This window comes from Piliocolobus tephrosceles, chromosome 1 (genome assembly GCF_002776525.5).
Source record: "Piliocolobus tephrosceles isolate RC106 chromosome 1, ASM277652v3, whole genome shotgun sequence".
NCBI classification, from domain to species: Eukaryota; Metazoa; Chordata; class Mammalia; order Primates; family Cercopithecidae; genus Piliocolobus; species Piliocolobus tephrosceles.
In genome coordinates, this window is record NC_045434.1 from 69136104 (window position 1) to 69159812 (window position 23709).

The following is a 23709-nucleotide window of genomic DNA, read 5'->3' on the forward strand; positions in this document are numbered from 1 at the left end:
TAGCCACAGATGAACTGCAGCAAATTCAAGTCTTCATATTTTTACTTCAAAAATCATGTGACTTTTGCTGTTCTTTATAATATATCCACATTTGTTTTATTGTAAATTATTTAATAATAATTGACCAATGAAAAGAATGTGCCTTATGTCTTGTGACTTTGTGTGAACATGCTTAGAATACCTGACCTACTATGGTTCAGCAGTACCTTATCTAAATCAGCTTTTTTAAGGACAGCAACTTGAATATAATTGAAAGGTAATTTTACTAGCTTCCTGCCCTGGAGTTAATTACAAAGCATAGACATTCTTGATTAGGTTATCATCTTTACGAAGATTTCTGCCTGTATCTTTATATAAAGTATGTACTGGTTTTGAATGGAAGAATAGTTTTGTATATTATGAGCTAAATATCAGAGTTGAATATGATTTTTAAATTTTACTCTCAGAAGTTCAATAATCTTAAATGATTGAGCTAATTGAAGTCCTTGTTTATAGATATGGAAGTTCAGAATTGAAGTTTTATGGTTTTGAAGCTTAGAAACAAAAGGATTTAACATTTGTTAGAATCAAATCGATATGATGTGTCTGTATTTTTGTAATAAGTAGAATATAAAACAAGCTTTTTTAAATCGAGACTTGAGTCTCACTCTGTGGCTCAGGCTGGAGTGCAGTGGCACTATCTCGGCTCACTGCAACCCCCACCTCCCACGTTCCAGTGATTGTCCTGCCTCTGCCTTCCCAGTAGTTGGGATTACAGGTGTCTGCCACCACATTCGGCTAATTTTTGTATTTTTAGTAGAGATGGGGTTTCACGATTTGCCCAGGCTGGTCTTGAACTCCTGACCTCAAGTCATCCACCTGCCTCAGCCTTCCAAAGTGCTGGGATTACAGGCATGAGCCACCACACCGGCCCATTTTTTGAGTACCTATTATATGCCAGGCATTGTATTAGATACTAGAAAGAGAACGAGAAGTAGAGAGATAGAAAGACAGAAATAATTAGATAAATAAAACTTGGTTTCTGCATTGATTGATTGAGACATCATCTCTGTTGCCCAGACTGGAATGCAGAGTGGTGCGATCTCGGCTCACTGCAACCCCAGCCTCCCGGGTTCAAGTGATTCTCTTACCTCAGCCTCCGGAGTAGCTGGGATTACAGGCACGCGCCACCATGCCCTGATAATTTTTGTATTTTTAGTAGAGACAGGGTTTTGCCATGTTGGCAAGGCTGGTCTCGAACTCCTGATCTCAAGTGATCTGTCTGCCTTGGCCTCCCAAAGTTCTGGGATTACATAGGTGTGAGCCACTGTGCCTGGCTGTTGGTTCCTGCTTTTAGTTGAAGGGTGCTGAATATGTAAAATATAATTGCTGTAAAGCACAGTAAATACTATAATAGACATATGCACCTAAAACATATTTGGGTAAAAGTGGATAAACCAACCAATTTAGCTTCAGTACCATAAGGAAAGCTTCTGAAAACTACTCCAGCCTGGGCGACAGAGCAAGACTTTGTTTCAAAAAAATAAAAATTAAAAAAAAAAAGAAGGGACTTACACTGAAACTTTATAAGTAGGTAATGTTCCTGGGGTGGGAATGTGGGAAGAAATGCATTCCAGACAGAGGAAACATTGTGTAACCTTCGGGGAACTGCAAAGAGTATGGTTTAATGAAAATGAAAAGGCATGTTGGAAAGGTTAAGAGATGACTCTTGACAGTAGACAGATGCACTTTGTATACAGTCCAGAGGAGTTTGAACTTTATTATTTAATTATTAGATTATCATTGAAAAACATGGAACTTGAGCACACCGACTCTCATTTTAGCTAGATTTTGAAGTTGTTTGGAGGGTATGTCAGGAGTGGTAATGATTATGGGACCAGATAAGAGGAGCAATTAGAATATCATTGCTGTAGTCCAGGTGAGGCATGGTGAGAGTCTGAAATGGCAATGGGAGTGACAAGGATAGATCTCAAATATGTTAAAGACGTTGAATCAATAACATTTAATGATTAGTTGGGCATGGTGGCACATAATCTCCACTACTCTGGAGGCTGAGGCAGAAGGATCACATGAGCCCAGGAGTTTGAGTCTATCTTGGGCAACGTAGCAAGACCACATTTCTTTAAAACAATTTTTTTCATGATTGATTGTGAGTAATGAGAGAGAGAGAAGAGTCCAGTATGAATCCCTGAATGATGGGGTTAGATGGGCACATTTCTCACTAGATTTTTGGAAGAAGTTTTACATATGTGAATAGCTTCTACAAAATTAATAAATATATAAAAGTAACTTCTGAGTAGGTTATTTCTAAGTTTTTCTTTATTTTTATTTATAGATGCCACTTCAAATGAACAACAAGATCTTTTCTGTCAGAAGTTGCAGCAGTGTTGTATACTGTTTGATTTCATGGACTCTGTTTCAGACTTGAAGAGCAAAGAAATTAAAAGAGCAACACTGAATGAACTGGTTGAGTATGTTTCAACTAATCGTGGTGTAATTGTTGAATCAGCGTATTCTGATATAGTAAAAATGGTAAGCCTCTAGACTTATGTTCCTCAGATGTATGTAAATTTAAGATCTGAGGTATAATAATGGATTAATGAGACTGATTTTAAATAAATGTACAATACATCCCCCAAATTTTAAAAAATAGTTCATTTGAAAGATTATCCCATCCATTCCAATGAGACCATCATTGCATATACAAGTTTGGGAATTGAGAGAGTCACAGTGGCTGGTGGCTCCCATAGTGGATAGTGCAGATCTAGAGCTTAAGAGAAGGATTTAGGCCTGGGATTATACAGATTGATAGGTAATTAATGCCATGGAGGTGAATAGTTACTGAGAACTTTTATTTTTATTTATTTATTTATTTATTTATTTATTTATTTATTTATTTATTTATTTTTTGAGACAGAGTCTCACTCTGTAGCCCAGGCTGGAATGCAGTGGTGCAGTCTCGGCTCACTGCAACCTCTGCCTCCCAGGTTCAAGCAGTTCTCTGCCTCAGCCTCCTGAGTAGCTGGGATTACAGGTGCCCACCACCACCATGCCCGGCCAATTTTTGTATTTTCAGTAGAGATGGGGTTTCACCATCTTGGCCAGGCTGGTCTTGAACTCCTGACATTGTGATTCACCCGCCTCGGCCTCTGAAAATGCTGGGGTTATAGGCGTGAGCCACCGTACCCAGCCATTACTGAGAACTTTTAAAGGGGAAAGGGAAGACCGATGAAAGACTAGGGATCTCCACATTTAAGTAGTGGGTAAGGGAGTCAGGTATAACACTTTAATTGAAAGTCAGGATCTTTAAGAAGTTAATATAAATAAATGGAATATCTGATGTGAAAAAAAACTACAGCCAACTTTATTGAAGTAAGATTGTTTAGGGTTCTTGCTGTTTATTAGTAATTCAACCTTATTTTCTATCAAACAGTAGGATTTTGTTTAGTATTTGTGAATTTTTTTTTTTTTTTTTTGTATTTTGTTGTATACTAACAAAATATAAACATTTAGTCCAGTGCAGTGGCTCGCTTATGCTTGTAAATCCCGCACTTTGGGAGGCTGAGGTGGGAGAAACACTTGAGGCCAAGAGTTCAAGACCAGCCTGGGCAGCATAGCAAGGACCCATCTCTACAAAAAGTACTAAAAATAAAAATAAAAAAATTAGCCAGGCATGGTGGCATGAGCCTTTAGGCCCAGCTACTCAGGAGGCTGAGGTGAGAGGATCGCTTGAGCCCAGGAGTTCAAGACTGAAGAGAGCCATGATCACCACGGCATTTCAGCCTGGTTTGACAGAGCAACACCTTGCCTCAAAATAAATAAATAAATAAATAAATCCAGTTGGACTAGTTAGATTGTCACTGAGTATATAATTTAAACTTATATCAGGGTATTGAAGCTAAAAGCAAATATAAATATAACCTACAGTTGCCTTCCTTTCTTTCCCCTTGCCTAATATATGTTCTTGGGGAAGAACCAAATGTGTAGTAGGAAAGATAAGTTTGGCCCTAATATAGTAGTTGGGTTTTCTTTCATCACTCTGTAGTAGAAGACCTCTCAAAAGGAATTAGGAAATTTTGATTGTTGAGTTTTTTTTTTTTCTTTAAAGAGCATAAAAACCTTCAATTTTTTTTTTTTTGTGAGACAGAGTTGGCTGGGCACAGTGGCTCACGCCTGTAACCCCAGCACTTTGGGAGGCCAAGGCGGGTGGATCACCTGAGGTCAGGAGTTTAAGAACAGCCTGGCCAACATGGTGAAACCCCGTCTCTGCTAAAAATACAAAAATTAGCCAGGTGTGGTGGTGGGTGCCTGTAATCCCAACTGCTTGGGAGGCTGAGGCCGGAGAATTGCTTGAAGAACCTGGGAGGCGGAGATTGCAGTGAGCCAAGATTGTGCCACTGCACTCCAGGCTGGGCGACAGAATGATACCCTGTCTCAAAAAAAAGGAAAAAAAAAAGAGTCTGTCTCTTTTCCCAGGCTGGAGTGCGGTGGCGTAATCATAGCTCACCGCAGCCTTGGCTTCCTGGGCACAAGCTATCCTCCTGCCTAAGCCTCCTGAGTAGGTAGAACTACAAGCATGCACCACCATGCCCAATTAATTTTTTCATTTTCTTTTTTTTTTAGAGGTGGAGCCTTGCTTATTGCCCAGGCTGGTCTCAAACTCCTGACCTCAAGCAGTCCTCCTGTCTCGGCCTCCCAGAGTGCTGGGTTTACATGCATGGGCCACCATGTCCAGCCTCAAAAAAATTTAAAGATTAGCTATAGAGAGAACATTAATCAAAATGAAATTGGCTTAAACTCCCACAGACAATAAAAGGAAGTGATAGTTTGAGAACATAAATATTAATTACTGATGGACTTCTTCAATTTTTTTGGTTTTTTAATCATTTAAAAAGTTCAAGGAGAAAAAGCAGTATTTCCTACTGTTACTGATTTCAAATGGCTTATATTCAATAATTTTTAGAGTCAGGAATTAATCTCTAAAATTGTTGACAGATATTGAAAGTCTCAAATATTTGAGTCAAATTTTCCATATACTAATAAATTATGGGATTTAATTTCTTTGCCCAAGTAAAAAGATGTGTGTTTGTTGTTGCTTTCTTAAATTTATTTTGATTTCTGTATGCACATAGTAGGTATATATTGTTGGTTTCTTAAAAATTTATGAGTACTTAATTTAATATCTAAGTAATACTTGAGTCATCTTACCCATTTAGACTCTTGAAGCTCTTCTGAATATTTGTTATATACAGTTAATTTTATTAGTAGCTACAAGGTTAACTTTTTCTTTTACTACTGACAATAATAAGTGTGATCTCAAGGACAAATTCTATGCTCTTGTGAGATATATTTGTTTTCAAATTTTATCGATGGCTTGCTGCTACTCTGTGAAATTGATGTCCATCAAACTGTTTATTGGCTTTGCCCTCAAGTACTGGCTTTGAGTTCTGGCTGATGAAATTTTAGGTTATTCTTATTAAGTCTTATGGTTATAGTAATTGACTATTAGCAGTAATTTGTGTACCAAAGATGCCACTTCATAAGAATAGTTGGAAATTTGCTTGCAATTCCATGTCTTATCCTCTACCTCTGGAATAGTTGATCTCAAAATGATCAGCCTCTTAGTAGTTGGGCCTTAAATATTTATTAAACTACTTGGTCTATCAGTCTGTTCATTATTCTTTAAAAAATTGTAGACTGAGACCACAATCTATCCTTTGCTAGAGAAAAAGGATATATATTACCTTAGTACTAAGATAATGCAAAGCATGAAATTATAAATACTGTATTTCACTGGATCTAAAATGAAGAACATCCTGATTTCAAGGTGGTTAATATGTTTTTTAAAAGTCTCAAAGTAGATGAAATACAGTAAATTAAGTCATCAAGAAGTATTATAAACACATTTATAATAATAGTGAAGGCATTCTACCCTCGCCCACCTCTCCCTTAGTGTGGTATGTATGTATAAGAATGGAGATATTTTACCAAACTCTGAGTTATAAGGCAAGTATAGAATATGGCCAGGTTGGAATATGGGAGGAATTGTAGAAAGATTAAATGAATCAAATTAAAGATAAGTAGAATTAGTAACTTTTTCCCTCGAATTCCCTTTACTCCCTTCCTCTATATTCTCCTTTTCCCTTCTGTCTTTCATTTTTTTTTTTTTTTTTTTGGAGACAGGGTCTGGCTCTGTCACCCAGGCTGGAGTGCAGTGGTATGATCTTGGCTCACTGCAACCTCCGCCTTCTGGGCTCAAGCACTTCTTCTGCCTCAGTCTCCCCAGTAGTTGGGACCACAAGTATACACCACGACGCCTGGCTAATTTTTATGTTTTTGTAGAGATGGGGTTTCACCATGTTGCCCAGGCTGGTCTTGAACTCCTAACCTCAGACAATCTGCCCCCTCGGCCTCCCAAAGTGCTGAGATTACAGGTGTGAACCACTTCGCCTGGCCCCCTCTTTCTTTTTGAGTAAAATTCGGAAAGAACAATTGATAATTTAAAGAAGATTAATCCAGAGGCTATCTGTAATCTTCAGGAGCTTAGGTCTGAGGAAGTCAGAGTTATTGGATAGAGAAAAGAGAGAAACAAACACCTGCCTTCTTTGTATCTTGGAGAGGTTTATAGATTTTGAACTAAGCTTACAGCTGTAACTTTTTTCTTAAAGTGATCTTTAAAATATTTCATTTTGAATTGTCGAATTCAGTTACACATACAACAAAGAACATACAATTATTTTTTCTTTACAGATCAGTGCTAACATCTTCCGTACACTTCCTCCAAGTGATAATCCAGATTTTGATCCAGAAGAGGATGAACCCACGCTTGAGGCCTCTTGGCCTCACATACAGGTATGGAACATAATTACGTATTGGCAGTTTTTTTTTTTTTTTTTTTGAGACGGAGTCTCGCTCTGTCTCCGGGGCTGGAGTGCAGTAGCCGGATCTCAGCTCACTGTAAGCTCTGCCTCCCGGGTTTACGCCATTCTCCTGCCTCAGCCTCCCGAGTAGCTGGGACTACAGGCGCCCGCCACATCACCCGGCTAGTTTTTTGTATTTTTAGTAGAGACGGGGTTTCACCGTGTTAGCCAGGATGGTCTCGATCTCCTGACCTCGTGATCCGCCCATCTCGGCCTCCCAAAGTGCTGGGATTACAGGCTTGAGCCACCGCGCCCGGCCTGGCAGTTTTTATATTTATGCTATTCTGCAGAAATCATGGTTTTCTCATTTAGATTCTGAGTGTCTGTGTAAAATATTTAACTTCTATGGTTTTCTTAACATTATTTTCTTTCATGCAAATACTGTTTTTCAATGTTTTTTCATTGTAATAAAATACGCTTAACATACATTTACCATTTAAACCATTTTAAAGTGTACAATTCAGTGGCACAAAGTACATTCACCATGCTGTACAACCCATCACCACTCTTTAATTCTATAACTTTTCGATCACCCCAAATGGAATCCCCATTGGCATTTAGCACTCACACCCCGTTCCCCTCTCATTATAGCCCCTGATAACTACCAATCTGCTTTCTGTCTCTGGATTTGCCTATTCTGGTATCTGCATATAAATGAATTATGAAATATGTGGGCTTTTGTTTCTGGGTTCTTTCAGTTAGCATAATGTTTTCAAGGATCATAAATGTCATCTGTGTCAATACTTCATTTCTTTTTATGGACGAATTATTCCATTGTATGGATATACCACATTTGTTTATCCACTTACCAGTTGATGGACATTTAAATTATTTCCATCATTTGGCTATTGTGAATAGAGCTGTTATGAACAGTTCTATATATAAGTTTTTGCTTGAATCAATAAATTTTGATACATTATGTTTTCCTTTCTTTTTCTTCTTCTTTTTTGAGACGGCATTTGGTTCTGTCACCCAGGCTGGAGTGGAGTGAAGTGGCATGATCTTAGCTCACTGCAACCTCTGCCTCCTGGGTGCAAGCCATCCTCCCACCTCAGCCTCCTAAGTAGCTGCAACTACAGATGTGTGCCACTACACCCACTAATTTTTGTATTTTTAGTAGAGATGGGGTTTCACCATGTTGCCCAGGCTGGTCTCGAACACCTGAGCTCAAGCAGCCCACCCACTTGGTTCCCAAAGTGCTGGGATTACAGGTGTGCACCACCACACCTGGCTCAAAATATTTTCTAATTTCCTAAGTGATTTTTCTTTTGACCCATTAGTTATTTAGGAATGTGTTAATTTCTACCTATTTGTGACTTTCCCAGATTTCCTTGTTAATAATTTCTAATTTTATTCCAGTATGTTTAGAGAATATACTTTTTTTCTTAAAGTTTTTCTTTTTTACAGCCTCTATAATTGCAGAATGGAGAATATATTTTGTATGATTTCAATCCTTTTAAACTTGCTGAGACTTACACAGTGGCTTAATATACAGTTTGTCCTGGAGAATGTTTTATGTGTGCTTAAGAAGAATGTGTGTTCTGTTACTGTTAAGTACAGTGTTCTATAGAAGTCTGTTGGGTCTGGTTGGTTTATGGTGCTGTTTAAGTCTTCTATTTCCTTGTTAATCTTCTGTCTGTCCTGTTATTTTAAAGGGGGACTGAAGTCTCTATTATTGAATTGTCTGTCTCTCTCTTCATTTCTGTAAGTTCTTGCTTCATGTATTTTAGGACCCTGTTGATAAGTGTATATAAGTTTATAATTGTTATATATTCTTTATAGATGGCCCTGAAAAGGTCCTTTGTCTCTAGTCACAATTTCTGTGTTAATTTTGTCTGATACTAGTGTAGCCACTCCAGCTCTCTTTTGGTTACTCTTGGTATGATATATCTTTTCCGTCCTTTTATTTTTAATCTATTTGAATCTAAAGTGTGTCTCTTGTAAACAGCATGCAGTTGGATCATGTTTTGAAAATAATTTCTACAGTCTCTGCCTTTTTGATTAGAGTGTTTGACCATTTATATTTAATGTAATTACTGATAAGGTGGGCTTTACAACTGCCATTTTGCCATTGGTTTTCTGTGACTTATGTCTTTTTTATTCCTCCACTTTTCCACTACTATTTTTGTGTTACATAGGTGTTTTCTAGGGGGCCATTTTCATTCCTTTGTTTCTTTAACTATATTTAACTATATTTTTTTAATTCCTTTCCTTTCCTTTCCTTCCTTTTCCTTTTCCTTTTTTCCTTCCTTCCTTCCTTCCTTCCTTCCTTCCTTCCTTCCCTCCCTCCCTCCCTCCCTCCCTCCCTCCCTCTCTCCCTCTCTCTTCCTCTCTTTCTTCCTCTCTCTCTCTTTCTTTCTTTCTATCCTGGGGATTACAGTTAGCATTCTGAGACAATCTAGTTTGGTTTAATACTAACCTAATTTCAATAGTGTACAAAACTTTGGTGCAGTATACATCTATTCACTCCCCACTTTTTTGTGGTATTGTCATACAAATTACACCTCTACACATCATATGCCCACGAACACAGTTTTGCAGTAATTGCTTTATGCATTTGGCCTTGTAAAGGAGGAAAGTAAGAGTTATAAATAAAAATACATTTATACTGTCTTTTGTATTTACTTGTGTATTTATCTTTACATGTGCTCTTTATTTCTCTTTGTGGATTTGAGACACTGTATGGCGTCCTTTTGTTTCTTCAAAAGCCTGAAGGAATTTTTTTTTTTTGAGATGTAGTCTCGCTTTATTGCCCAGGCTGGAGTGCAGTGGTGTGATCTAGGCTCACTGCAAGCTCTACCTCCTGGGTTCACACCATTCTCCTGCCTCAGCCTCCTGAGTAGCTGGGACTACAGGTGCCTGTCACCACACCTGGCTAATTTTTTGTATTTTTTGTAGAGATGGGGTTTCACCATGTTAATCAGGATGGTCTCTGTCTCCTGACCTCATGATCTGCCCACCTCAGCTTCCCGCCTGAAGGAATTTCTTTAGTATTTCTTATAGGGCAGGTTGGCTAATGACAAATTCTTTCAGTGTTTATCTAGGAATGTCTTAATTTCCTCTTCATTTTTGAAGGAGAATTCTTGGCTAACAGTCTTTTTCTTTCAACATGTCATCCCATTGTCTTCTTACATCCATGGTTTTCTGATGACAGGTTAGCCATTAATCTTACTGAGGATTTCATTATGTATGTGAAAAGTCATTTTTCTCTTGCTGCTATAAATGTTATCTCTTTAAGTTTTGTCAATTTGATTATGATGTATCTAGGTGTGGATCTTCTTGACTTTATTCTACTTGTTGTTTATTGAGTTACAATTAGAATTCATTATGTAAACTAATGTTTCATAATCTTTGAGTTATTTTTGGTCATTATTCAAATATTTTTCCTGCCCTTTTTCTCTCATCTTCTGGGACTCCCATTTACGTGTATGTTGCTATAATTGCTGGTGTCCCACAGGTCTCTGGGTCTCTGTTCAATTTTCTTCATTTATATATGGATTCTAGGTATTAATGCCAATTAATTTGCTGATTTTTTTTTTAAATTTTGCAAGTACTTATATTTTGTAGTGACTTTTACATTTTCTGTTATTATAAAAAGATGGGAGAGGCTGGGCATGGTGGCTCACGCCTGTAATCCCAGCACTTTGGGAGACTGAGCTGGGCGGATCACCTTAGGTCAGGAGTTCGAGACCAGCCTAACATGGAGAAACCGTCTCTACTAAAAATACAAAATTAGCTGGGCATGGTGGCACATGCCTGTAATCCCAGCCACTCAGGAGGCTGAGGTAGGAGAATCACTTGAACCCAGGAGGCGGAGGTTGTGGTGAGCTGAGATAGCGCCATTGCACTCCAGCCTGGACAACAAGAAGGAAACTCCGTCTCAAAAAAAAAAAAGATGAGAGAAAGAAAATTATATTTTATATCATTTGGGATACTTTATGCAATATGCTGCCTCATTATTTATTAATTTATTCATTCTGTGTAGCACCTATACATCCAAATAAGATGGAGAGGAGTCCTAGGATTAGTGAAAACTGATAACAATTTTAAGATCTGTCAGCACATTAGAGCTTACAGAACTAGAAAATCCAAAGTGGTAAATTATTTTTTAATAGAACTGTACACAAGTTTATATGAAATTTTGTTCCATAGTTGGTGTAAAATTAATAATGCTATATTTGAAATGCAAAGGTTTTACAAATTCTCATTAGCTGATAAGTTGATAAGCTGATAATGAAAAATTCTCATTAGCTGGTTTTTTAATCAGATGTAGTTGAATGGTCTGAAAGAGACCCCTTGGTCTTTGAATTTTTAAAATTAAAGAGAGTGTTTTCATTAGGATATATTTATATGCTCATGGAAAGTAACAGTGGAAATTGAGCCAAGTAGACAATATGCTTTCCATTTTTAACTGGTATGATTTGAGGTTTTATTTAAATTCCTGGTTTCCAGTGGTTCTTAACATTTTAGGAGGTGCTAAGTTGCTTTCAGAATATGATTTTTTATGTTTTATTTATGTATTTATTTATTTTTGAGATGGAGTCTCACTCTGTTGCCCAGGTTGGAGTGCAGTGGCGTGATCTTGGCTCACTGCAACCACCACCTCCCAAGTTCAAATGATTCTCCTGCCTCAGCCTCTTGAGTATCTGGGACTACAAGTGCTTGCCACCATGCCCAGCTAATTTTTGTATTTTTAGTAAAGATGTTGGCCAGGCATGTCTCAAACTCGGACCTCAAGTGATCCATCCACCTTAGCCTCCCAAAGTGCTGGGATTACAGACATGAGCCACTGCGTCCATCCCAAAATATGATTTTTGAGAAGTAGTTCTCTCTCAAGACAAATTCCCAGAGATACAAGAAATTCTCATTCATCTATGGTCCCTTGATTAAAAGGCTCTGCCCCAGATATGTATGTTTATAGTTAAAAAATCCTTCCAAAAACCAAAATTTCTAGAAACCAAAATTTGGCATACAGTTTTTAAATTTGGCAGTTAAATGGTTCTAAGGACATCAGAAACTGGTAGATACTGAAGTGACCTGATTTATAGGATTTGTCAGAACATGTAGCTACATTATTAATCATCTTGAGTTTTTTTAGATGGAATATTAAAGCTACTCTGACAGATTATAGGGAATTGTAGCAGTGAAGAAATTTGCTCAATGAAAGTTTCTTCTGCTGTTACAATGTGTGCTTAATTCACCTGGAATTCTTTTGTTTTGTACTAACAGTTTACATTTGACATTTAGCTTATGAGATCCTAGATACTAGAAATTAATTTGTTATGGTGGAAAATAAACATTAGTTGTTAATGAGGGAGAGTAAATACAAGTAATCTCAAAACCTTTCAAGCCTTTGTTTTCCCCACCCTTTTCATGAGTTTTCTAAACATGTGCTAATAAAAGTTTATCTCTTCTTACTTATTCTTACACTGTAATGGAAATACTAATGAGCAATGGAATAATGGAATACAAAGAGATAAAGGAACACAGGAAGGTCATTTCAGTATTAGGGGATAGGTTATATCTTCTAATTTATTAAGTGTAGTATCATATGGTAACTATTAATGTACAACAGTTTTAAATTATTTTCTCATTTCTTTCCTAAGTATTATTGCTTTCTATTGAGGACTAACAATATATTAATTTTCTGCACTTTTAGATAATTAGGACACTTGGCTGCTGTACTAGCCTGGAATACAGGCAGATTGTGTATTTTCACTTTCTTTTATTACTTTAGTGGCACAGATAATTAAGATTTAATTGTGTAGGATAGTGCCTAGAACATAGACCTTTTTAGGAATAACTTGTGTTTTAGGGATTAGAGAGCTTTTCTGTCTGAGCAATATAATTAGAAATTTAAACTGGCAACATACATGTTTTACAGTGTACACCTTTACATTCAAATAACTCTTGGCCATATACTATATTTTAAATATTTTCACGGGCTAAGAATCCAAAATGGTAGGAATCATAGCCTAATGCACTAACTTTATAGGCACAAAAATAAAAAGGAATATCTTTTATATAAGATTAAGAAATACTTTTATTGCTTTGGCCTTTTAAATTGTGAATAGTTATTATCTTTTTAGTTTTTATGAATAAAAGAGCAGAGGAAAAAAACCTAGGCTGACTGTATTTAAACTATTCAAGGTTTATGCAGAATCTATTGTTTTCACAAGGATTACAGAGAAAAACAGATTCTTAAAAAACTAAGATTTTGTTAATGTTTACCTTATCCTAGGCAATGTTCTTTTTGGGTGCTTAATATGTAATATATAGTTGAGTATGCATTAATTTTTATATAAATTCTTTTATATATTAAATCAGTTAAAAACCTTATTTACGTTAGTTTCCTCTTAATAGAGGTTGGAAAACATTGGTCACCTGTATTACTTGAAAGCAGCCTCTTAGGTACTTGTAGATCATTAAAGTTTGCTTCTCAGTCTTTGCCTCTGTGAACCAAACATTTCTATTCCTTTAGCTTTTTGTATAGGTCTTATTTTTCAGATACTTTAATCATCCATGCTGTTTTCCGTTGGAACTTCTCCCAAGTCTTTTTAATGGTGAAGACCAGAATTTTATGTTTTATTTTAACTCCTTTAGGAAAGACATGGTCAGAACTGAGTAGGAGGGTAAGATTACACTCCTCAATTCCCTATACTTTTTAGTTATCTTTCATTTTTTAGGGTATTTTTGGTGTACAGAAGTAGAAGGACTAACTAGCCCTACATTGAACATAGGTGAAGTTTGTTGTTTTTATTAGTGAACTGAATTCATTGGTGAAGTGTGTGTTTTTCTTTGCAACATTGTTTCTTAGATTCTTGGAGCAAGTTATTTGTATAGAAGACCATAGAAGGCTGGGCGCAGTGGCTCACACCTGTAATCCCAGCACTTTGGGAGGCTGAGGCAGATGGATCATGAGGTCAGGAGTTCGAGACCAGCTTGAACAACATGGTGAAACCCCGTCTCTACTAAAAATACAAAAATTAGCCAGGTGTGGTGGCGCACGCCTCTAATCCCAGCTACTCAGGAGGCTGAGTCAGGAGAATGGCTTGAACCCAGGAGGCGGAGGTTGCAGTGAGCCAACATTGTGCCATTGCACTCCAGCCTGGGCGACAGAGCAAGACTCTGTCTCAAAAAAAAAAAAAAAAAAAAAGAAAAGAAAAAAGAAAACAAGACCATGGAAAAACTTCAGTGACTACATAGAAACACCTCTTAACAAATATGATTTCCATTCATTCAGTAAGAATCTATTGTGCATCAAGCATTTTTGTAAACATTGAGGGTAAAGTACTGAACTAAGCAAAATCCCTTACATCCTAGCAGAGAAGAACAAAATAATAATAAAATGATTGGCATACATTCTATGTTAGGGTGTGATACATTTTTAAAAATGTAGGATGGGGTATATAGAGAGTGACACTGGGACAGGATAAATTTCATAAGTTTTATAGAAGCATAATCTCGATTATTCCATTTTGAAGATTTCCAGCTCTGTAGATCACTAGTGTTTCTTCTACCTCTATTTGGGATAACTATTCAATAATTTTTTTTTTTTTTTTTTTGAGATGGAGTTTTGCTCTTGTCGCCCAGGCTGGAGTGCAATGGAGTCATCTCAGCTCACTGCAACCTCTGCCTCTCAGGTTCAAGCGATTCTGCTGCCTCAGCCTCCCAAGTAGCTGGGATTACAGGCATGTGCCACCATGTCTGGCTAATTTTATATTTTTAGTAGAGATGGGGTTTCTCCATGTTGGTCAGGCTGATCTCGAACTCCCGACCTCAGGTGATCCACCCGCCTCAGGCTCCCAAAGTGATGGGATTACAGGTGTGAGCCACTGCACCCGGCCCTCAATATGTATTTAAGTAACTTTTTGTCATCATCTCTTTAGTGGTGCTAAGTTGACAGCATAACAGCATTTTGCTGCTAATTTTGACTGATAATGTTCACTGTGTCAGGTAAATTATGTAGATGAAAACTATGAAAGAAATTATATGTGGTATTCGTGAATGGCACAGGTTTCAATTTATATATATGGTTTAGAGAATTCAGTTTGATCTGTAGCTTGATGTCATAAAAGTCTCCCATAGGACAGGCTATTACTCTGAAAACTATTAAGCCTTAGGCCCTGTATTTCTGATGAAGATCTTAAGAAGGGAGAGTAGATAGGCTAATGCATGCTACATTTGGCTCATGTTTAACCTGATCCCACCTTATGATGGAATCTCCAGGGATTTGCATAAAGATTTGGAGTCTATAATTCCATACCATCAACCTGTACTCTGCACTCTCTTCATCTCAAGACATGCTGCTTAAAAAGAAAAAAAAAAAAAAAGCCAGGCATGGTGGCTTACACCTGTATTCCCAGCACGTTAGGATGCTGAGGCGGGTGGATAGCTTGAGCCCAGGAGTTCGAGAGCAGCCTGGGCAACATGGTGAAACTCTGTCTCTAAAAATAAATAAATATATATATTTTTAAATCAAGACATGCTGCTACCTTTCTATAAAATAAAAGCCATCCTCTTCCTGAAGATCCAGAATCGAAACAAATACAGGGCTCAAGTTGCATATCCTCCTTAAAGCTTTTCCTACCTTTTCCACAGTGATACAGCCCTTTTCTAAATAGCTCCTGCACTTATAGTCTGTGCCACGTAATATAATTATTGTGTAGTGAATGGGCTTTTTGAGCCATACTATCCCTAATGTCTGTTCATACTATACGTAGCCCAGTACTGGACATGAAAATAGGCACTGAGTGAATAAGTTGTGCCATTAATGAAACTGCATAGCAATCCATGAGACTGTGCCGACTTTTCAGAGCACTCTGTGATCAGTTTTGTGTATCTTTTTGCATGTGTATACCCCAAAGCAAAATTATCTGTTATCTTTATTGTTGTTTGATTAGAAAATTGTCTATGAATAAAAACTTAAATTGCTATCAAGTTTTATTTCTTGTTATATCCTTAATTTATAATAAACACAAAATATTAGGTAACATTAGACCAGATAAGCATCACTCCTTTTCCACAGTTGGACAGAGATACATCAGGCAAAACTGCATTTGCTCAGATCCCCAACCATTGTTAGCCATAGAATGTTACTGAACTCACTGTAATAAAAATGTGTTGTTAGTTGGTGAATGATAAGGCCTAGATCTGGTAGTGCTTTTGTTTGCTATAACGTCTATTAATTTAGCGTAGCAATCTTTCTTTTCCCTTTTCTTCCTTCTGCATCTAATCTAACTGGCTACCTAAATGTTTATTGAATGACTGTTTTTGCTTTGAGATAGAATCCTTTTTAATTTTTAGGGTGTTAAATTGATATAGTATTGTTTAATAGCTAATAAGATACATATTGGTCTAAGTTTCTGCCTTTTTATAGCTATTAGGTTACAATAAAAAAACTTTAGTCATATTTGCCTTTCTCCTTGAAAGCAGGTGTGATAGTGACAAGCTGAACCAAATATTTAATTCTGATTTGTGGTAGCAAATGCACATTTCCTATTACTTGTAGGTTGCTTGGCACTTTTATAGAAGGCCTGCTATGACTTCTAATTTATTTGCTGTGGTTGGTACACAGGCATTTCTTCCCTAGCCCTTTACTTACGTAATTTGGTTCATTATTTCTCAAGTGTGGATAGGATATGCTGGTTTTGATTTAATTAGTTTTCCTACTGTGGTTTTATAGAAAGACCAGAAGTTTTTCTTTTCCTTTCTTTTTAAAAATTAATAATACACTGCCTGTCTTTTTTTTTTTTTTTTTTTTTTTGAGACGGAGTCTTGCTTTGTTGCCCAGGCTGGAGTGCAGTGGCGTGATCTCGGCTCACTGCAAGCTCCGCCTCCCAAGTTCATGCCATTCTCCTGCCTCAGCCTCCGAGTAGCTGGGACTACAGGCGTGCACCACAACGCCTGGCTAATTTTTTGTATTTTTAGTGGAGACGGGGTTTCACCGTATTAGCCAGGATGGTCTCGATCTCCTGACCTTGTGATCCGCCCACCTCGGCCTCCCAAAGTGCTGGGATTACAGGCGTGAGCCACTGCGCCTGGCTACACTGCCTGTCTTATCTGGAGGTTGTTGACTCTGCATTTAAAAGACTCTGTAGTGATTAAATTGAGGTAGATAGTAGTCCACTGGGAAGGAGCCTGTTCCTAGTGAGTATGGATTACAAAATAGGAATATATTTCATTAAGAAATATTTAATTTTATAGGCATTGTCCTTCTTTTCTAGCTCCTGTAATTTAACGTTTTGCATCAAGTTATGTAAAGCAATAAATAAATCTCAAAGTTTATCATGTTAGGAAACCAAATTGTGAATATATAGTTTCTGGGTTTGTTTATTTATTTATTTATTTATTTTTGAGACAGTCTCACTTTGTTGCCCAGGCTGGAGTGCAGTGGCACGTGCCGCCACAATCGTGGCTCACTGCAGCCTTGACCTCCAGACTCAAGGGATCTTCCTACCTCAGCCTCCCAGTAGCTGGGACAATAGACACACGCCACCATGCCTGGCTAATTTTTTGATTATTTGTATAGACAGAGGTCTCACCATGTTGTCCAGGGTGGCCTCAGACTCCTGGGCTCAAGTGATTCTCCCACGTCAGCTTCCTAAAGTATGTTGGGAGTACAGGCATGAATTTTTTAAAAAAAAAATTTTTATCAACTCATTACATTTTCAGATCTCAGTATGAGATCTGAAATCTCCCTACTAAGTTGGTAAGAACAGGTGTGTTTTTAATATGAAGTGATAATTTAGGGTAATATTTTATAGCCATCATCTTAGCTTTTATTTGACTTTCTCTCATAGTTGGTATATGAATTCTTCTTGAGATTTTTGGAGAGCCCTGATTTCCAGCCTAGCATTGCAAAGCGATACATTGATCAGAAATTCGTACAACAGGTAAGGAACTCTTTTGTCTTAGATCATAAGTTAATAAATCTTAGCAATGATTTATTAACTTATGATTAAAATAGAGTAGTCTTTCAAAACTTTAATGGTTTATTTGTTTATTTTAATTTGACAGCACTTAATATTACTGCCAAACAATTAGAATAAAAGTGAAGTAGCTCTGAGAGTATAAGTATTTTTATCAAGGGTAAGCATCGAATGAAGTCAATCAAATTATCCTATTTAATCCTAAAGTATCATAGTTATTTTATAAATACCAGAAAAACAAGCCTTTCTGCAGTATCTAAGAAAATTTGGTATGACCATTCAATCCAAGGGAAATCTTTTGTTTTACATTTGTAAGTCTTTGAACTTGACATATATTTTAAGCATTGGGACTTTGAAATGACAGGGGAAAAAAGGAATAGAATCATTGTGAGGAATTTGGGCTTTAGGCTCCTTTCCTGTCATTAAGTATCAATTACTTTTCCCTTTTTCTTTCCTTTTTGCACCTAAGCATCCCACCACCCAATTTCTAAACCACAGATAAAATGGAATCATTAAGAATATAAGGAGGTAGAGTTAATTGTGATGCCTTCTTTCTTTTTTTTTTTTCTTTTTTTTTTTTGAGACGGAGTCTCGCTCTGCCGCCCAGGCTGGAGTGCAGTGGCCGGATCTCAGCTCACTGCAAGCTCCGCCTCCTGGGTTTACGCCATTCTCCTGCCTCAGCCTCCCGAGTAGCTGGGACTACAGGTGCTCGCCACGTCGCCCGGCTAGTTTTTCGTATATTTAGTAGAGACGGGGTTTCACCATGTTAGCCAGGATGGATGCCTTCTTTCTTTTTATAAACTGGTTATTAGCTGTTATTTTTAGAACCTACATATTCACAATTTCTAAGAAGATATTTTTATTTTCAAAACCTTTTCAAAAATTTAAAGGCCTCTTTTTTTTTTTTTTTTTTTTTTTTGAGAGGGAGTCTTGCTCTGTTGCCCAGACTGGAGTGCAGTGGTGCAACCTCAGCTCACTTTATCCTCCACCTCCCAGGTTCAAGCAATTCTCCTGCCGTAGCCTCCCAAGTAGCTGGGACTACAGGCACGCACCACCATGCCCTGCTGATTTTTTTTTTTTTTTTGTCTATTTCTAGTAGAGATGGGGTTTCACCATGTTCGCCAGGCTGGTCTTGAACTCCTGGCCTCAAGGGATCCTCCCGCCTCAGCCTCCTAAAGTGCTGGGATTATAGGTGTGAGGCACTGCACTGGCCTAAAGGCCCCTTTTTAACTATATGGAATTGGCCGGCCCCCAAAACAATTGTGAAGTAGACCAAGCCTTTCTAGGCCTTTCTAGGCCTGAGTATGCAGGCCTCTTTAGGACCTAATTTGATGCTGAGGCCAGGATTAAAATCATTGCAAGGACCTTTCCTATCCTTCAGACTACTTTGTATGTGCCCTATGATAAAGATTCTACGAATGTGAGTTTGGTATGTTTAGAGCTCATTTTTGGTCATTCGTAACTACCCTTGACCTCATATAAAGTATTCTGAGCAGTTGCTGTGAAAGATTAATAAATGAAGAACATTATCAGCCTAAAATATTTCCTTGAACCACTGAAGTAGCTCTTCACAAACTATAAAGAAATATTAGGTGTGTATTAACAGTAACATATACATTTTAATCATGACTAAAAATTAGATTAAATGGAGTTATGTTATTTTGGTAATTGTAAATGAACACCTGTTTATTTCCTTGTGCAGTTCTTGTGTGGGATACAGTAGGGAGGTCTAGTAATGCCATATGAAATTGTATTTAATACAATAACAGGTTGAGGGGAACAGTTGCCTTAGTGCTTTGTTAGTCTAGAGCTTGAGGTGTTTAGGCTGCTGTATTATTTTGTGGTGTGAGGGCAACAAGAAGAAAACTGGTGGAGCAGGATCTGTTTTCTACCTTCTACTTTAAATGTTTGAATTATCTGAGAAGCTAGGGCCCAGTAATTGCTTTTAGCAGTTTATATGGCTGTTTCTCTTTTGTTGCCTAGGCTGGAGTGCAGTGGCTGGATCTTGGCTCACTGCAACCTCTGCCTCCCAGGTTCAAGTGATTCTCCTGGCTGAGCCTCCCAAGTAGCTGGGACTTCAGGTGTGCCGACATGCCTGGCTAATTTTTGTTTGTACTTTTAGTAGAGATAGGGTTTCACTATGTTGGTCAGGCTGGTATCAAATACCTGACCTCAAGTGATCTGCCCGCCTTGGCCTCTCAAAGTGCTGGGATTACAGTTGAGAGCCACTTTGCCCGGCTGCCCTTTTTAATTAGAATAATTTGATCTGAACTTATTAGGTACATTAACAAAAATTCTCATATTCCATGGATATGTTTTGCTGGAGTCTCATGAGGGCCTCAACAGCCTAGCAAACAAAGAATGGAAACTATAAGTATCAGTTGTTTTGGGAGATATAAATATGACTTAAGTCATCCACTGTGGTTTCAGATGCATGTGTTAGCAATTATATATAATTCAAAACAAAATGGAATAAGAACTTCTGATGAGGTACAGAGCTTGCTATCTTTATTGTAATTATAAACACGAAAGTTCAAAACATAAAATTCCTTGACAGCTTTACAGATACTTGTACTCTAAAGAGAATATTTTATATTTTTCTAAGAAAATCCAATGTTTAAAATATAATATTGGTTTTTTGGACAGAAGAAATTAAGTTTCTTTACCATTTTAAATGGAAATTTGAGATTTTGACTTTAACTTTTTCTAAAGTCTCTTCTCTCAGGTTTTGCTGAAAAGTTGTGCAGAATATAGGAGTGCGCTGATTGGGCCAACGGAGGTATAGGAGAGTGCTGATTGTGGAACTGGTTTAAAATTTTTTAGCTATTTGCTAAGCTGAAAAAGCTATGGACTGGGCATAGTGGCTCACGCCTATAATCCTGGCACTTTGGGATGCTGAGGAAGGTGGATTGCTTGAACTTACGAGTTTGAGACCAGCCTGGGCAACATGGTGAAACCCCGTCTCTACCAAAAAATATATAAATTAGCTGGGCGTGGTGGCATGCGTCTGTAGTCCCAGCTAGTTGGGAGGCTGAGGCAGGAGGATCTCTTGATCCCAGGAGGTCGAGACTGCAGTGAGTTGTGATTGCATCACTACCCTCCAATCTGGGCTACAGAGCAAAACTCTGTCTTTAAAAAAAAAAAAATTGGCCTCATCTTATATTCTAGTGTTATTTTATATCTGATTTCTATTCTATTAGTATGTATCTGCCAATATTTTATCCTAATAACTGAACATTAATTTTTCAACTGTTGGCATGGTAACGATCTTGAATTTATTGTAAATTCACAAGAAGTCTTAGTATGTGTACATCTTTCTATTAAACTAGAAATATACATTTACACATGGATTTTTTTAAACTATTTGATGACTTGCAATCTAAAAACTTAAAAGATTTTCCATGTAGTTTTGACTTTCAAAAAGCATTAAAAATCCCAAATTTTAACACTCCAAAATTGTGAACCTGTTTAGTATTCAAGAGTAGGATGGAATTTTAAAATCAGTGGGAAGGTAAAGAAAAATCCACTTTTTGAAATATTTATATTTATTGTAAATGTCATATTTTGAAGTGAAATAAGTGGGAAGAAATATTCCTTAAGCTTTTCCTCAACTTCATTACTTAGCAAGAATAAAGTCAATGTGGTAAGGCAGAACTCTAAAAAATTTTTAAAAGATATCATGGATAATCTTTCAAATCAAAATTAGAATAAAGCTTTAGCTCAATTATTTTTTAAAAGTAATTTCTCAGATTTCTTTTAAAGCTCCTGGAGCTTTTTGATAGTGAAGATCCCAGAGAACGTGACTTCCTGAAGACTGTTCTGCACCGAATTTATGGGAAATTTCTTGGATTAAGAGCATTCATCAGAAAACAAATTAACAACATTTTCCTCAGGTAAATTAATCATTTATTGTATATTGCACCTCTTCCTCCTACATATCTTCTTGTATTCAAGTTGTCTTTGTTTTTTGAGACAGGGTCTCACTCTGTCATCCAGGCTGGAGTGCAGTGGTGAGAACATAGCTCATTGTAGCCCCCATCTCCCAGACTCAAGCAATCTTCCTCTCTCAGCCTGCCAAGTAGTGGAATGACAGGTGTGCACCACCACGCCTGGCTAATTTTTTTGACTTTTAGTAGAGACAAGGTCTATGTACTATGTTGCCCAGGCTGGTCTTGAACTCCTGAACTCAAGCAATCCTCTTATGTGGGGCCTATCATTTGCTTGTAGTCATCCCTCAGTATCTGTGGGGGACTGATTACAAGGCCCCTGCTAATACCAAAATCCAAAGTCCCTTATATAAAATGGCATAGTATTTGCATATAACGTCCACACATCCTCCTGTATACTTTATCTCTAGATTACTTATAATAATACAGTGTGAATGCTATGCAAATATATGTTATTCTATATTTTAAATTTGTATTTATTTTTTAAAAATATTTTTGATCTGTAGTTGATGAATGCACAGATACGGAACCTGCGGATACAGAGAGCCAAGTGTACTTTATAAATATTAATCTGTTAAGTAGTTGCTTCAGATCAGGAGATTTCATAACAACACCCACATTTAAGGTTTGGTTTGTTTTAATTAATTGAAGATCTGGCAAAATTTGGTTACTATTCTCACATATCAACAATTAGAGATGAGTAATATCTGCCTCCTCTAGAGTGAGTATCCTTCTCCAGTTCTCTGTCATCACTTCCTAAGCCCATTTCAAATATCTGCCCTATTCTATTTATGTCTCCCTGCTTTAAAGGCAACCCTAATCTTGGAAAGCTATGCAGCCTATATAGTTGGAGGTTTAAAGAAATTCTGATTAAAAATGGCTTTATTACATATGGGCCTTTTTCTCTTGGATTTCCCTATAATTAGAGGTTTCTTATTTTAAAAAGTATTTATTTGAGAAAACTTATCTTTCTTATAAATTATTAAGTTGAATATTCCAGGTGAAATGACAATCTGTTATGTTCACATAATGGCGAGTTTTGGCAAAGGCATATGTAGTTCATTAGGAAACAGATCTTCTTTTGTAAGACTGATATGAATTAACTGGTTTGGGGCAAAAGAGCTTATAAGACCCAAAACATGCTTGTGTGTTTCTAATAGCTGTCCTTTGGATTGATTTCTTCACCCTCCTGCCTGTTTCTCTTAGTTTTCTTAAGTTTGATTTTGATTACATCTGTCTTTATTTTAAATTCAGGTTTATATATGAAACAGAACATTTCAATGGTGTTGCTGAACTTCTTGAAATATTAGGAAGGTAGGTCAGGTTTTTTTGTTCTTTTTAAGAAGTAACTTTGAATGTTTTATGTATTAAAATCTTAGCTAGGGTTGGAGAAATTATGTCATATTTTAGAGTTTAAATGTAGAGCCCTAGTTTCTCAACTGAAGTTTTGGTTTTTTTTTTGAGTTGGAGTTTCACTCTTGTTGCCCAGGCTGGAGTGCAGTGGTGCGATCTCGGCTCACTGCAACCTCTGCCTCCCGGGTTCAAGCGATTCTCCAGCCTCAGCCTCCTGAGTAGCCAGGATTACATGCGCCTGCCACCACGCCCAGCTAATTTTTGTATTTTTATTTTTAGTAGAGATGGAGTTGCACCATGTTGGCCAGGCTGGTCTTGAACTCCTGACCTCAGGCAGTCCACCCGCCTCAGCCTCCCACAGTGCTGGGATTACAGGTGTGAGCCACCACGCCCAGCCTCAACTGAATTCTTATTACCTTTTGCCATAACACTTTGCCTTCTTTATTCACTACGTATTAGTATTAAGAGAATTTTAGACCCTTCTGTTACTATTTAAAGAATGATTTTAGTTTCCTTTATTAATAGTAGAAAATGATTGTGGAGAGAACTACTTCTTAA

General features: G+C 37.3%; 1 protein-coding gene across 3 annotated transcripts in view; it reads left to right on the plus strand.

Annotated features, from left to right (window-relative positions):
• PPP2R5A (protein phosphatase 2 regulatory subunit B'alpha) overlaps positions 1-23709 on the plus strand; it is a 74533-nt gene that overhangs the window by 38002 nt on the left and 12822 nt on the right. For 2 of the 3 annotated variants that reach the window (XM_023203803.2, XM_023203805.2), the window contains 5 exons: positions 2336-2532; positions 6751-6852; positions 17723-17815; positions 21614-21744; positions 23053-23112. In XM_023203803.2, coding sequence (XP_023059571.1) covers positions 2336-2532; positions 6751-6852; positions 17723-17815; positions 21614-21744; positions 23053-23112 — 583 coding nt within the window. The remainder of the gene's footprint in view (positions 1-2335; positions 2533-6750; positions 6853-17722; positions 17816-21613; positions 21745-23052; positions 23113-23709) is intronic. The other variant, XM_023203804.1, reaches the window with a different exon arrangement.